Source organism: Peromyscus californicus, unplaced genomic scaffold (genome assembly GCF_007827085.1).
Source record: "Peromyscus californicus insignis strain IS unplaced genomic scaffold, ASM782708v3 Scaffold_11__1_contigs__length_118956290, whole genome shotgun sequence".
Taxonomy (NCBI): Eukaryota; Metazoa; Chordata; class Mammalia; order Rodentia; family Cricetidae; genus Peromyscus; species Peromyscus californicus.
Genome location: NW_026294402.1, coordinates 91,084,660 through 91,099,912, shown reverse-complemented (window position 1 = coordinate 91,099,912; position 15,253 = coordinate 91,084,660). Strand labels below are relative to the sequence as shown.

General features: G+C 48.9%; 1 protein-coding gene across 4 annotated transcripts in view; it reads left to right on the top strand.

Moving 5' to 3' along the window:
- Positions 1 to 14,868, top strand: part of Pxylp1 (2-phosphoxylose phosphatase 1) — a 70,424-nt gene extending 55,556 nt beyond the window's left edge. For all 4 annotated transcript variants that reach the window (XM_052717556.1, XM_052717574.1, XM_052717565.1 and 1 more), the window contains 3 exons: positions 479 to 605; positions 9,215 to 9,354; positions 12,571 to 14,868. In XM_052717556.1, the coding sequence (XP_052573516.1) occupies positions 479 to 605; positions 9,215 to 9,354; positions 12,571 to 13,508 (1,205 nt within the window). In that variant the 3' untranslated portion in view covers positions 13,509 to 14,868. The remainder of the gene's footprint in view (positions 1 to 478; positions 606 to 9,214; positions 9,355 to 12,570) is intronic.
- The last annotated feature ends 385 nt before the right edge of the window (positions 14,869 to 15,253 follow it).

The following is a 15,253-nucleotide window of genomic DNA, read 5'->3' as shown; positions in this document are numbered from 1 at the left end:
TGTCCACAGGACCTAGCGTTGCTCTAAAGGAGTGTGAAATAGGGTCCCCATCAAGTTTCACTTCAAGTGTATCAAAGGGTGGTGTGGGGTGCACGTATTTGTGTCCTGCTGTGTTTCCTGAGGATTGGGAGCAGAAGTCTGTTGCTAGGATTTTTGTAGGCCTCCCCCAGTCTCTGCATCTGAGACATTAGTCTTCAGTCATGTGCACATCTCACCGGCCTTTAGCCAGTTACTTTGGGGGCTCTGGGGCATATCAAGCCCTCTCATGAACCTCTGCCGTCTTTAGTGGTTCTGTAACATCACCTGCCCACCCAGCACCGTAGCCCTTCCTCCAGTTCAGGCCCCTTAGAAGCAGTTCTGCCATTTCTGGGTTGCCTTAGATACCAGCTCCTCAGTCCCGCAGTCTGGGCATGAGCCGCCCCTTGCTAAAACACTGTTGTGTGTTGTGTGGTAACTGGAAGATGTGTCTCCCTCACAGGTCACGCTCCGCATCATTACAAGCTGGTCTCGGTTCACGTGTTCATTCGCCACGGGGACAGGTACCCACTGTATGCCATTCCCAAAACAAAGCGACCAGAAATTGACTGCACTCTAGTGGCTGGCAGGTAAATTGCACTTTTTATAAGAGTCATGTTCGCGCGCTCTCTGTGTTCTATACAGCGGAGCATTATGGGAGGGAGGAGTGAACTGTGCTTTGGTGAGTGTGAACTGTTCAAAGTAGTTGCCATCTTGCATGGCATGCTGTTGTGTGACTCCTTTGGGAGACACAAACAAACCTCTGTTCAACCCAGATAGGGCACTGAGGACAGATTAAAATAAAAAAAGACTCCACCCAAATCCAGCTTTGTGAGCCAGTGATTTTATTGGGCTTACCTAGAGGATCACGGGTGATTCAAAGGCAGCTGCCTCACTGAAAAGCCCACCCACCCCAGCCTGGGTGGCGACTCAGAAAGCTTCATTCCTGTGGCCTCCAGTACAACATGCAGACAGCTCCGTCACACTTTCTCCCCCCTCACCCCCCAGTGGTTATTTACTGCTGTTCAACCCTCAGGATGGGGGCCTTGTGAGTCATGTAACTTTCTGAGCTGCCGAGTCTTAAGTTTGTATGTCTTTTAAGTTTCATGTGGCTTCCTGACTCTTCCTCCCTCCTCCCTGCAGGAGGGAGTGTCTGAATTGGGAGAAGAGAGCAGAGACAGGCCCAGAGCAGAGAGGGCACCTCAGAAAATACACTGAGCCCAGTTTGGTCTCTTGTGTTCATCAGTTTAGGAAAGATAAGATACGGTGAGCATTGGGTTAGGAGTCATCCATCCCAGAACTGTTTCATGGAGGCGGCAGGCAAGTAAGTCCCTTAGTCTCCTGGAGCTCAGCCTCCCACCTCTGAAATGGAAATGGTGATGCTCACCACGCAGGGTTGGGGTGAGGAGTGGGACAATTCACAAGAGGGAGTGCTCACAGCTGCGAAGGCCGTGAATGTAGGATAGGTAGTATTTCAGCCTTTTAATTTTTCACAGCATTAGAGACAGCGCTGTCATAGTTGAAAGCCCTTAGGATGAGAAATAATTGAACAGAGAATGGAAATTGCGTGTATGGAAATTAGCACAGTTAGCAATAAATGATGGCTTGGCCATAGCCAGTGTGTCTGGGGGCACATAGCATCTATCCTTACTGAGTGAGACCAGGACACCTAGGGAAGTACGCAGTGGGGAAGACATTATTTTGATGGAATAGTCCTGGGGTGCCAGCCTGCCTAGGCAGGACCAGTCCGGCGGCACCATGGATTGCTTCCTGCAGCCAGGGCTGTTCTTTGAAGACAAGGATCTGGGGGTTTCAGATAACTCTAGATGTCCCGTCTCTTTTATGGGCTGGAGTTTGGGGGATAAGAAGTATTTAGGTAGAAAGACCATGGGGGTTTTGTGCATTCTTTTCTCTCAAGCTAGAGACAACGGTGCTGCAGTCTGGGGATACGTGTCTTCTCTGCTGCGTTGAGTAAACAAGCTGTGTGCCTAGGGTCACCTGTTAGGGGACACTGGCTCTCCCCTTCTGGACTGAGCCTTCACTCAGCCTGGTGTTTAGACCTTCCACTAAGATTCTCTGCTCCCCAGCACCCTACTTCTTGTAGACCTACGCCCTTCATGGTTTGTGCTGGCTGTACTTATCCCTCCCTGTTCATCCATCCCACCTCCACAGTGTCTTCAAGACCTCCTCAGAGGTTCCCTTGTGGTGGGTTGAAAGAAAATGGCCCCCAAAGGGAGTGGCACTATTAGGAGGTGTGGCCTTGTTGGAGGAAGTGTGTCACTGTGGGGGCGGGCTTTAAGTTCTCATACGTGCTCAAGCCACACCCAGTATCTCAGTTCACTTTCTGTTGCCTGCCAATCAGGATGTAAGATTCTTAGCTCCAGCCCCACGTCTGTCTGCACGCCACCATGTTCCACCATGATGATAATGGACTGAACCTCTGAAACAGTAAGCCAGCACCTCAATTAAATGTTTTCATTTATAAGAGTTACCATGGTCATGGTATCTCTTCACAGCAATAAAGCCCTAACTAAGACATCCCTCTTCCAGGAAGCAGCCCCCCCATCCTATGTGTGGAACACTGGGGTGAGTCTATGACTGTATGGGGACCTGACAGTGCCCAGATCTCACTGCAGAGGGCTGGAGACATGCAGGAAAGGTGTCAGAACAGGCAAGGGACGTCGAGTTTAAAAGCCATCCCGCTGGCTTAGGGCTGGGCAGTGATGGAGACTGCTTGTTAACGCCACACTCTAACCCTGTGGACTGCAGAGCAGGGAAGGCAGCTCAGAGGAATCCCTCTTTCCTGTTGGGTACGGAAGGGTGGTGGTGTTTACAGCTGGTACAGCTCTGCTCTCATGTACCAGCTGGATGTCAGCCCTTCCAACAGCCCGGGGACAGGTGGGCTGCTGGGCCTCTGTGCTAGGTGGGTTCAGTATAGCCTCGGGGCTTTGTGGACATCACATGCTTCAGCTCAGACCAATTCACTAGAAAGTCACTATGGCTGTCCCCAAAGAAGGAGCCTGTTGTCAGCGCCCCCTGGGGGCACCCTGCAGCTTGTCTTCCTAGGCCTGACTGCTCCCAAATCACCCGAGCCCAGCCCACAGCCCGTCCAATGACAGCTTTTTGCCTTGGTAGCTGCAGAATAATAAGTTCATGACCTCTGGGGGATCACAGGACACATTGCCAGTTGTATGTTCCTGTCACCACCCTCTGGGTGACAGATTTGAGCCTTGACCGTTGTATCCCTTTGCGACCTGTTTGGCATTGGGCAGCTCACTTTCCCACTCACTGCACAAGGGACAAGGGACAGTCCTGCCTTCCTTTATCAACCTTATGTGTCTAAATAAAGCCACGCCCAGTGGCCTAGTCCACACAGAAGCTCCATCCACGGAGACATGGCATTGCCTCCAGCAGCCTAGAGGCCACCTGGGCCTAGGCTCTTTCCCTCTGTGGGGTCATCTCCAGAGCTTTTCAGTCCCTGGGAGCTGCCGCCGTGCAGCCTCACCCCTCGCTTCTCGAGGTGTTCATCTGCTGTTCGCGGGAGCTGTCCTAAGTCCTTTATGGAAGAGGCACAGTGCATGTTTAACTAGAGCGGCCCTCCTCCTCCATCGGACCTCCCCTCCAGCTCAGCTGCCTCTAGTACAGAAGTCTAGCCACAGCAAGTGGAAAATTCCATTCACGTAATTGCCGCGTGTTGTGGAACCTGCTCTGTCTTCTCACTGGGCATGTAATCCCTCACCGTGCCTAGCTTAGAAATGAAGCCTTGTTGCGGCTGTTGTTTGCACAGGAAAGAGCACCACAGAGGCAGGGGTCCGGGCTATCTGTGGCTCCCAGCACCTCCCTCAGATAAAAGGAGTCACTACTCTACTTAACATGGTTTAATTAATTCCATCTTTAAACACAGTAAGAGTTGGCTTGTCACTGCAAACGTGTACTTAGAGGAGGAGTGAGCAGGCGTGCAGTGTGTGGACCTGCTCTGGGCCCCCAGCAGTGTGGACTGCCTTCCTAGCTGCTGCTTTGGCCGATAAATTGGTAATTTTGTGGTTTCCCGCTAGGCAGTAGGCCTGGATGGTACCCATTACTCTGGTCCATCGTAGGGGATGTCTGGTCCAGTGGTGGGAGCTCGATGTGCTTGTGGAAGACTGTTGCCTCAGAGTGCCTATGCACAGTGCTGTGCCCCATAGTCACTGTAGTGGAAGCCGCCTCTCCATGAGTGCTGTGTGCACTCTCCTAGTATTTAGTTAGTAAGCACTAAAGGTATTAACCATGTGAGTGCCGTGTTTTTAGATGCCCTTTTTGCGTTTGTAAAGGTGAACATGTTTTTCTACATCCTAGAAGAAAGATAGTTCTTTCAAGCATGTACATGACAATTTTTAGATTTATGCTCCTTTCCTGGGCCAAGTTGCATGGTAGCACACCAGCAGACATATAAATGTAGTGGAGGAGCCAGTCCTGTGAAGACCTGAGGAGAGAATGTTCTAGATGGAGGGACCAGAAAGTGCAAAGGGCCTGCAGCTTCCAGAGCTGGGCATGCATGAGTAACACTAGGGCCAGTGTGACTGGCCTGGAGAAGGAACAGAGTGAGTGAGCATCTGAGGTATCACAGCAGGCGGGCTATCCTGCCCTCAGGGAGCCACTTACATCTGGGACGCCAGGTCTCATCTGGTGCTGGGTCAGTCCTCAGCAAGTGGAAGCCAGCACAGGTGGCCATTTTAGCAGAGAAAGAAAAGAAGGAAATGGAAGAAAAACTAGAATGGAAGAGGCTTTGGTTGAGCAACTCAACTCAGCGTAGGGTGGCGTCTTAGTTAGGGTTTTATTGCTGTGAAGAGACACTGTGACCACAGCAGCTCTTAATCAGGAAAACATTTAATTGGGGCTGGCTTACAAGTTCCGAGGTTTAGTCTATTATCATCATGGCATGCATGGCAGCATATAGGCAGACATGGTGCTGGAGAAGGAGCCAAGAGTTCTACATCTGGATCAGCAGACAGCAGGAAGAGAGAGTGAGCCACTAGGCCTGGCTTGAGCTTCTGAAACCGCAAAGCCCTCCTCCAGTGACACACCTCCTCCAACAAGGCCATACCTCCTACTAGACCCACTCCTCTGGGTCTGTGGGGGCCATTTTCATTCAGAGTACCACAAGTAGGGAAGAGATGAGAAGGGAAGCCACTCTCCTCACCCTTGGGTGTACTGCTTCCAGCTTACTTTCCCTGCTTGGGCACACTGCTACACTGCTGCCCGGCTGTCTCCTCTCTCCAGGAGATGCTTACACAGACAGCCTTATGGCCATTTCCCATTGACTCGATCGTCACCTCTGTAAGTTCTGCTTAGAACACTTAAAATGGCAGGGTGCTCCTCCCTGTCTCCGGCCTCCTCTCCTACCTTCTTTTGCCATAGCATCTGTTATTCCCATTCATTCATTCTGTGTGTGTGTGTGTGTGTGTGTGTGTGTGTGTGTGTGTGTGTGTCTCCCTGTCTCTCATACACACACACACACACACACACACACACACACACACACACACACACACAGTGTTTCTTGTGTGATGTGTTGCCCCAGGCTGAAATGGAAGCTCCCTCCCTGAGTCAGGGATTCCTCTTATTCTTGTCCATTTCTGTTACCACCCAAGTACCAAGGACAAGTATTTGTTATTAAATGAGAACTTGGCAGAGCATGGCATCAGAGATGGAGGGGTGACCATGGAGAAGGTCAGGTGGGATGGGTGGGCTGCATGACGGGTTAGGTGGGGTGAGAAAGAAGAGGCACATCACTGATGGTGCTGTCCTTCCCAGGAGCCAAGGGCACTGGAGAGAAGTTATGGCCCTGGCTCCAGCATTGCCTCTGAGCTTCCTCCAGATGCACAGGGAAATGTCTGCTGGACGGGGCTGTCTGGTTTGGGCTTGGGGCATTGGCATGCTGGTTTATTTGAGCATCTTTAGCATGTGGGCAGCAGATGAGACAAGAATGGGCTCAGGCTGAACCTGTGGCATGAGGAAAGCAGACAGTTGGTCATATTAAGTTACACAGAAAGACCCAGAAAAGTGCCCTGAAGAAAGTACACCGGGCTTATCTTTTTATAAGCTTGTTTTGTTGACATTGGAAACCATCCATTCCTTAGTAGGCTTATGTTTTTAGATGTGGTATGAATTCCTTCTGGTTCCCAGCCAGGTGAGCATTTCAAATGATGCTGTTTAGTAGTAGCGTTGGTGTCTTGGCTTAGGTAACCATCCCCACCGAACCCAGATCACAGCTGAAACAGTCTGGTTTCTCTTGTGTGTGACTGACCACAGGATTCTGCCTTGAGCATTGTAGGACAAGTATACTTGAACGGTGCATATAAACATGTGTATAAGAAAAGGGTAAGAACTTGAAGTAATATTTTTTATTGTCTCAATTGTCAGCACGAAAGCAGATTCCCAAGGAGGCCACCGTCATATGAGTTATGCTGAGGAGAAATGCATCCTCGGGTAGTCAGGGCAAGTCCAGGCATTGTAATGGAGAGACTCAAAGATGCCTCGCCCTAAACATCTACCTCTTCCTTATGTGAAGGTAGACTCATGACACCCAGCCCCATCTAGCCATTCAGGGGGAGGTTCCTTCTAGGTTGTTGCTTCCTCCACTCTCTAGAGATGTCTCCACAGCTGACCCAGGATGCTGCTGTATCTAATCAGCTGCCAGAGGAAAGAACCGAGCAGGAAGGTGCTGAAACCTGGGTGCTGAACAAGTTACCAAGAAGAAACAATAGAATTTGACATGTAACTATAGCCTCACCTCACACCAGCCTTTGTTTTTAATATTCCCGTATTTTAATATTTTAATAACTGCTGTGGTGACATAATATTCATTATTCTGGGTTAAGGAAGATGTGGACGTGGTGTTTTCACAATACATCTAAGAACAGAACATGTCACAGTTGAATTCATTCCCACATGTCTTTGGAGCATCTACCAGATAAACTCTGGGCTATAGGGATGGAGCTAGGGATGAGGCATGCAGGCCTGAGCACTGGGATTCAGGTCAGGTCCCAAAGACTCAGCTACCTAGTCCTCCTACTATGAAAAAGATACAGCCATTAGTTATCTGTCCTGTAAGTGTTTTTCTTCCACGAATCTCATTTTTCTTTTCCGTGAAAAAAGTTGTAATGAAGGGACTGGGGTGTGATTTGGTGGTAGAGCCAGCATGTGTGACGTGCTTAGCATAGTCAAGGCTCAGGGTGCAATTTCCAATGCTGCAACATAGAAAAAAAAGGAAGTTGTAATGAATACCATTAGATAGCACAGCGTCATTAAACAGTCAGATGCCCCGGGAACCTGGAACATCTCAGCAAACACATTCAGTAGTGAAAATCCATTTCTAAAATTGGCAGCCAAGTGTTTTCAGAGCCTCAGAAGTCACCGACCTGAAATAATGGCCCAGGACAGGAGACTTGAGTCGCGTTGATGGAGAGCCTGTGTTGATGTGGATTCGTGTTGACAGCCGTGTTGTGGGTCTGCACATTTTATTTCCTAGTTTATAAACATTTATGTGCTCAGCCTCAGGCAGAATAAAATATGCTCTGTTTTATGAGAGACAATTCCCTGCAGCTCTCCCGGGGCTCCGTTAGACTCCACTGCATGTGTAGATTAGCAAACTCGAATTCTAAAACATTGTTTTTAAAAGATGGATTTTTTTTCAGCTTTCTGCTTTTGAACGATGTAAATCCATCTTGGCATCCGTTTTTAAAATATTTCCAAAGTTAATTGGGCTTTCAGACAGCGGGGGGGTGGGGGTGGGGGGTTGCCGTGAGAACAGTTTATCTGCTGCTTCATGCCAATTGGCATGCAGTTTTCTTGCCAATGGCCCTGTCTGTCCACGTCTGTGCAGCTGGAAAATGTAGACACACTCGTAGGCCATTTTACTATTCAGAGAAAAGGTGTGTGTGTTCACAGATCATTAAGTTATACAGAGAAAAGGTGTGCTACTTATAGGTCCTATCATTATCTCAGAAAATTGTCTATTAGTGATGGGATATATAAAGTGTGCTTGTCTTTACCATATATACTCTGTGACAGAAGCAGATATTCTCAGATCTCATCAGCTTTTCTAGGCATTTATTACCACCTAGCATTCAGTGAGATATTTTACGTGCAAAATGCACAGTGATCTGTAAAGGGCTGCAGAGCTAGGCATTGGTTATCTTGTTCAGTTCAGGGTTTTCTAAGAGAGATTTTCCCGAGGTTAGAAACAGTAAAGTTTAGGCACGTCTCCCACGAGGCTCTATAAAAAGGGGCAGAGATGGGAAAGAAGGAGTGTGCTGTGTGCCGGGGGAAGGGAAGGGGGCTGGCTCTGTGTGGCCAGAACACCATGTCAGAAGGAAGGGGGTCTCTGTGAGGGGGCCCAAAGCGCAGTGACCAGCTGTGCACAGCCCTTCCCAGAAGGTGGCAACGTGAAAAGGCAGTGATAGGTGAGAGTTGACGCCTTTGATGCTGGTCCCTCTGGCTGTGGAGAAAGCAAGGTGAGAGGAGGGCCAGGTAAACTGAGGAAGGCCAGTAAGGGTCCCACAGCCATCCCCGCAAGGCCGTCTAAGGTCAGAACCCAGGGAGTGGCTGTGTGAGGATGGAGAAAAGATAAAGAAACAGTAGATGGGGAAGCTACAGGACGGGGCACGTGTCAGGGTCGGAAAGGAAGAAACCAGGGCAGCTTCTGGGTCATGTGACCCAGAACAATGGGATGTGGGACTTGCTGGTGGAAGGCAACTACGATGACGAATCCCAGGGAGTTGTATTCAGCAGAGGTTGGGGACTCAAGCTGACCTCCATTGTGTCGATAGGTGCCCATGGTCAAGTCAGAATGAAATTGTAACCTTTAAGGAAAAAAGTCTTTTCCTTTATTTTTATTTATTTTGGGTATTCTGTGTGCATGTATGCCTGTGCACCATAGAGCCCAGAAGAGGTCATTGGATCCCCTGGGACTGGAGTCACAGATGATTGTGAGCTGCCACATGGGTGCTGGGAATCAAACCCAGATCCTCTGGAAGAGCAGCCACTACGCTTAACCACTGAGCCCTCTGTCTGGCCCTGAAACTGGAACTTTAAAGTTACTGAGTCCCGGAACCTGTCCCTGTAGGCAGCGGAGGCCACGACACACGCGGGTTATACATGTTGAAGCTGGACCGCTTCCGAGTGTTCTAACCACTGCTTCTCTGTGTTGTCCCTTTAGGAAACCCTATCATCCTAAACTGGAAGCTTTTGTTAGTCACATGTCAAAAGGATCCGGAGCCTCTTTTGAAAGCCCCTTAAATTCCCTACCTCTTTACCCTAACCATCCTCTGTGTGAGATGGGAGAGCTCACGCAGACAGGTAAGTACAACCACCTGGTCACTGTCACCCCCACCCCCCCTCTGTTCGTTCGTGAACATTAGGAGAGGATAAGCAACGTGTGGTGGGACACAGAGAGGACATGCACATTACCAGTTAGCGTGTAGGGTCCTGGCAATACCCAGATGGATAAAAGTCGTGAGTAGGTGGGAAGCTTTTCCAGGGCTGGTAGTCCTGGGCCCTCAGTACCCAGAGCCCATGGACTGGTGTGGCAAACACAGCTGTTTTTATCCCAAAGTCTTAAAAACTAAGAATTTACTGTGGTGAGCTTAATCGCTCACGGTCCCAGCGCTTGGCGGGCACTGTAGTCCTCGGCTTGCAGCAACAGCAGCAGCAGCAGACAGAGCAGCTACAAATAATGCCTTCCAGTGTTAGAACCCACAAACCACTTGGGGTGCTAGGACTCCCGCCCTACAGTGACAGTGTAACAGCTGTCATGCCTGGGGTGTCTGAAACCCTAGGCCCTTAAGCTTCGGCGGCTCCCTGAAACTTCCCATCAACCTCCGCCCACAGTTCCTAGCCCACGGCTCTTACAGTCTGTTTCTTTAGCCCTCCACCCTCTCTTACCTGCTCTCTGTTCCTCGACTGTTGCCCCTCAGCTGCCACCTTGGCCACTGCTGCTGCTCCTTCTGCACCAATAAAGTCCAAGTAGACATGGGAAGACCGTTCAGAGGCATTTGCTTGAGCCTAATGTTGCAGCATAAAGGGGCCGCCCCAGCTGACTGGAAAATCAAGCTGAACAGCCAGCAAAGGGGTATGGCAAACGTTTGCACTAATTCTAGCCCCTCCCCCCCCCAACACACGAATGAGGACTATTTGCACTGGACACAGGCCTTCTCCTGAGCCACCGGGAAAAGCCCCTCTATCCTGAGAAAATGGCTGCGGGGTTGGTTAGAGTCCACCAAGCTTAGAATGCTGCTTTCCAAGGCTGGAGCAAACTGTCCTCAGCTGTGTTTGTAGTGGTCCTCTGAAGCCGCTGGAGTGTCTTCAGGGCGACTGTAAAGTGTCCAAAGCAGCCAGGCTGCCATGAGGGCCATCTGGCCAGTCACCAGGAAGGGGGTGCTTGGCTGGCAGTTCCCTGCTCAAGGCTGCCAGGCACAGAGGAAGAGCCTATCAGACAGCCTGGTCCTGATTTGTAATCATTCACAGCGAGCATTAAAAGAATGTTTAGAACAAACTTAATCAAGATTTAACAAAAACTCAGCACAGAACTAAACAATTTTAATAGCATTTGATGGCATTTAACATTGCACAATAGTGCTGGAACTCCTGCCTCAATGCCTGAGAGAGAGGTTGGTCCTCTGATCTACCTCATATGGACTGGTACCTCAAGGAACTCAGAGTCCCTAAGGTATCTAGTGAAACATCTGCTTTCTTCAAATTAAAAATAACTTTACAGGCTAGATGGCTGTCATGGGTAAGCTGGGTCCACTGCCAAGCCTGGTGACTTGCGTTCAGTCCCTGGGTCCCCCATGGTGGAAGGAGAGGACCAGCTCCTGCAGGCTGTCTTCTGACCTCCATGTGCACACTGTGGTTGGTGCACGTGCGCACACATGTGCACACAAAATAAAAAAGAAAGTCAGCTTTCTTGCTACAGAAGCATCCATGTTCATGAGTATAAATTATAAAAGACTATAAATCAGAAGAAAGTACCACAGTCCTACCTAAGAAACAGACTAGGGGCCGGGGAGATGGCTCAGAGGTTAAGAGCACTGACTGCTCTTGCAGAGGACCTAGGTTCAGTTTGGTTTCCAGAACCCACATGCAGGCTCACAACCATCTACCACTCCAGTTCCAGGGGATCCGACACCTTCTTCTGACCTCCTTTCACATCAGGCACACAAATGGTGCACATACATACATGCAGGCAAATACGAACATATAAAATAAGACTACATTTTTTGTTTTTTTTTTTTTTTTTTTTGGTTTTTCGAGACAGGGTTTCTCTGTGTAGCTTTGCGCCTTTCCTGGAACTCGCTTTGGAGACCAGGCTGGCCTCGAACTCACAGAGATCCGCCTGGCTCTGCCTCCCGAGTGCTGGGATTAAAGGCGTGCGCCACCACCGCCCGGCTAAGACTACATTTTTTGAAAAAAAGTATTTAAAAAGAAACAGACGCTGAATGCTAACCTCTCCTTCTGTGCGCATGTGGTGGTATCTTAGTGAAGCCACGCTTCCCTGTCCCATTTCTTGCATAGGAATATATCGGGAGGTAGACAAGATAGCCCATCAGGTAAAAGTGCCTGCCCCATCTGGGGATGGAACTCTCCAAACTGTTTGGACACCTGAACAAAAATGGCATAACTGGTCACACTGCCTGTGGGTCACTCATGTCCTCAGAGGATTCCCACCCACTGCTGAGATGGCGTTCCCTCCCTTTCTGCAAGCTGGAGGGCAGGCCTGCTTTTTTTCTTTTGAGTTGCCCTTTCCTTCTTACAGATAAAGCTTTCTCATTTCTTTAAAAATTCGTTCATTGTTGTCCTCCAGTGGTCCAAAGCCAAGACAGTATTAAAGGGAGTGTAGGTCTTGCTTCTATCCACTTCCCACCCGTCTCCCTTCTGTGCCCTCCTTCTCTGGAAGCAATCCCCACTGGCTTCTCGTACGTCCATCCAAAGCTGCTTTATGCAAAATGCAAGCAACTGTGAATGCACCCTCTTGCTTTTCCTTCTTTTTCATTTAAAAGGAGCATAGCAAACATACTGTCTTCCTTTTGCTCCTTAAACTACTGTCTGGATATCTGAAATTGCAGAGAATGAGCTAGTTAGATGAGCCCGGAAAGTCCCTGCGGGGCCAGACAGAAGGTGGCAGAGGTTAACAGAAGGCCTTCAATTGGGCATTATAAAGGAAACAGGGTCAAGGAGGGAATGTTTCAACAGTAAGTAGATGGTACGACAGATTTCATGTAGCCATCCCTGCCTGAGGACGTCCGTGTCCCTGGACAGTATGCATACACCTGCCCTTGGGTACATGCAAATGACAGGCTGTGGATAGGGAGGCTTGTGACAAAGGCTGTCCTCCACACCCCATCCCTACACTAGTTGACACAAACCCGCTCTCATAACCTCCCCTTCCCTGGGGGGAAACAGGCCTCACCCCTTAACTTCCACTGCTCTCCAGTACACCAGAGATGGGTGCTGGTCCTTCTTGGCCCTTTTGCTAACCTCGTGGTAAGAAGGATTCTGTGTCCCCTGGTGTTGTAGGAGTCGTGCAGCATCTGCAGAATGGCCAGCTGCTGAGGGACATCTACCTGAGGAAACACAAACTCCTGCCAAACGACTGGTCCTCAGAACAGCTTTACCTAGAGACCACTGGGAAGAGCCGCACCCTCCAGAGCGGGCTAGCCTTGCTCTACGGCTTCCTCCCAGACTTTGACTGGAAGAAGGTTTATTTCAAGCACCAGCCAAGTGCCCTGTTCTGTTCTGGAAGCTGCTACTGCCCACTGAGAAACCAGTATCTGGAGAAGGAGCAGCGACGGCAGTACCTCCTGCGTCTGAAGAACAGTGAGCTGGAGAGGACCTACGGGGAGATGGCCAAGATTGTGGACATCCCCACCAAGCAGCTCCGGGCGGCCAACCCCATTGACTCCATGCTCTGCCACTTTTGCCACAACGTCAGCTTCCCCTGCAGCAGAAGCGGCTGCCTTGGCATGGAACACTTCAAGGTGATCAAGACGCACCAGATAGAGGATGAGCGCGAGAGGCATGAGAAGCCCCTGTACTTTGGGTATTCGCTACTCGGGGCACACCCCATCCTGAATCAGACAGTCAACCGGATGCAGCGTGCTGCTGCAGGCTGGAAGGACGAGCTGTTCACCCTCTATTCTGCTCACGACGTCACTCTGTCCCCAGTCCTCAGTGCCTTGGGGCTTTTGGAAGCCAGGTTCCCAAGGTTCGCCGCCAGGCTGATCTTTGAGCTCTGGCAAGACCGTCAAAAGCCCAGTGAACATTCTGTCCGGATTCTTTATAATGGGGCTGACGTCACCTTCCACACCTCTTTCTGCCATGACTTCCACAAGCATTCTCCCAAGCCCATGTGTCCTCTTGAGAACTTGGTTCGCTTTGTCAAAAGGGATATGTTTGTAGCCCTGGATGGCAGTAGCACTAATTATTATGATGCGTGTCATGGGGAAGGGGCCTAAAAGGTGTTTAGCACAGCGCTGTTTTCTTGCTGGTTCTGTCTGTTGCTAAATCATGGTGTGGAGTTCTAATGGCTGCAGATTAAGTCGGGTGATCATGCCCGTGGTTTCGGACAAACAGGAAGCACACAACAGTATGTTACTTGGTACAAAATAGCCAGTTCACAGAGAAAAAAAGGTCCATTATTATAGCTGTGTGCAGCTTAGAATGCCAGCATCAGATTCAGTACTCAAAGTTGCCAATCCAAGCTTATATATGATTGGGCCTGCCATGGAACCAGCAAAGCCCTGCCAACATTTTCTTAATCCCGGAATATTTACCTTAACCTTGTTGAGTGGAGATTTTCCCAAAGTGATGGGTTCAAAGCAGGTTGGCAGCCCTTTTGTGAAGGGACCAGAAGGTCAGTACCTTAGACTCTGCAGACCTAAAGGTCACACGGAGTCTCTGTCACATCTTCGCAGCTGTGCTCTGGTGACGTGGCAACACATAAACAGCTGTGTGTAACTGTGTTCCACAGACCAAACTAAATAGGTGGCAGTCCGCTCTGGCTCACGGGCTGTGTTTGCTGACCCCTGATCTTTAGAAACAGCCTGTTACTGCTGCCCTTCCGGCACTTTGAGAGCCAGCTGAATGCCAAGTTCTTTAGCCGGTCCTTCGGTAGCTTCTGCTAGAAACACAGAATGGAGTCTCTGTCTGATGTGGTAACAGACTCAAGGGGAAGTAAACATCGGGTCAGAAGGCTCCAGGAAACGGTTACAATACTTGATGCTCATGATCGTGGCACAAACTAGCTTTAAGTGTGTTCTAGATGTTTGTCTGCTGTGGGCTATTGGCTTCATAGGCTGGAATTTTTGTATTCCACTTCGTATTTTTATAGTCTAGGAAAATATTTTCTGAGACCAGTTTTAGATGTGTTCTTCTCCCTATAGAAATATCCAATTCGCTGCACCTGCTTGGTGGTTGGAAGGAGGCCAAACACTGAATTGGGACACTTTCTCCCCCTCCAAAAATAAATAACTAATGACTCATTTCCTTTGACAAGCTGTAGAATCGGGTCCATTTTTAGACCATTTTCATCAATTTCAAATGCCAAATTCCAATTGATTTTTAAAGAGGTTTCTAGGGGAAAAAAAACTTTGTTACTTGGTAGTTAAATAATCTTTCTAGAGTATTTTCTATATCAAGCGCGATTACAACTAAGTCCATGATTTCTAGGATAACGGTGCTAGTTCATCCCAAGACCTGGCCCATGCACGTGGGATTCTCCAGCATCTTGCATTCCTGCCCTTTCTCGTCTTTTTTGTCTGGTGTTGCATTTGAAAATGTTTTGTTTGTAGAAATAAAAATTTTGGAGAATTCTTAGCCTATACAACTCACGGTGTGTATATGTGAGTCACTCGAGTTCTTTACAAGAGAGAAACAGGGTTTTTACTTTTTATTTAGTACTGGAAGTTGTGAGCTCATTTCTTTCTCCTCTCTTTCTCTTATTTAAAGCCTGTTCGGGTTTCTTTTCCCCACTCACAAGCTGTCGGATTTAGAACTGCTAAACACAGCTTGAAGATTTAAAAATGAAAGAGGGAATTTTAAAAACACCAATTCATGGTATCTGTTGGTCAGAGTGTTTGGTGTAAGAACCAACATCAAAATGTATAGGTGAAGGTCTTACCTCCTAAGACATGGGCAATGCAAAGGACTGAATTCTGAAAGCCTTCATTCATTCATTCATAACAGCGGGTTAATTTTAATA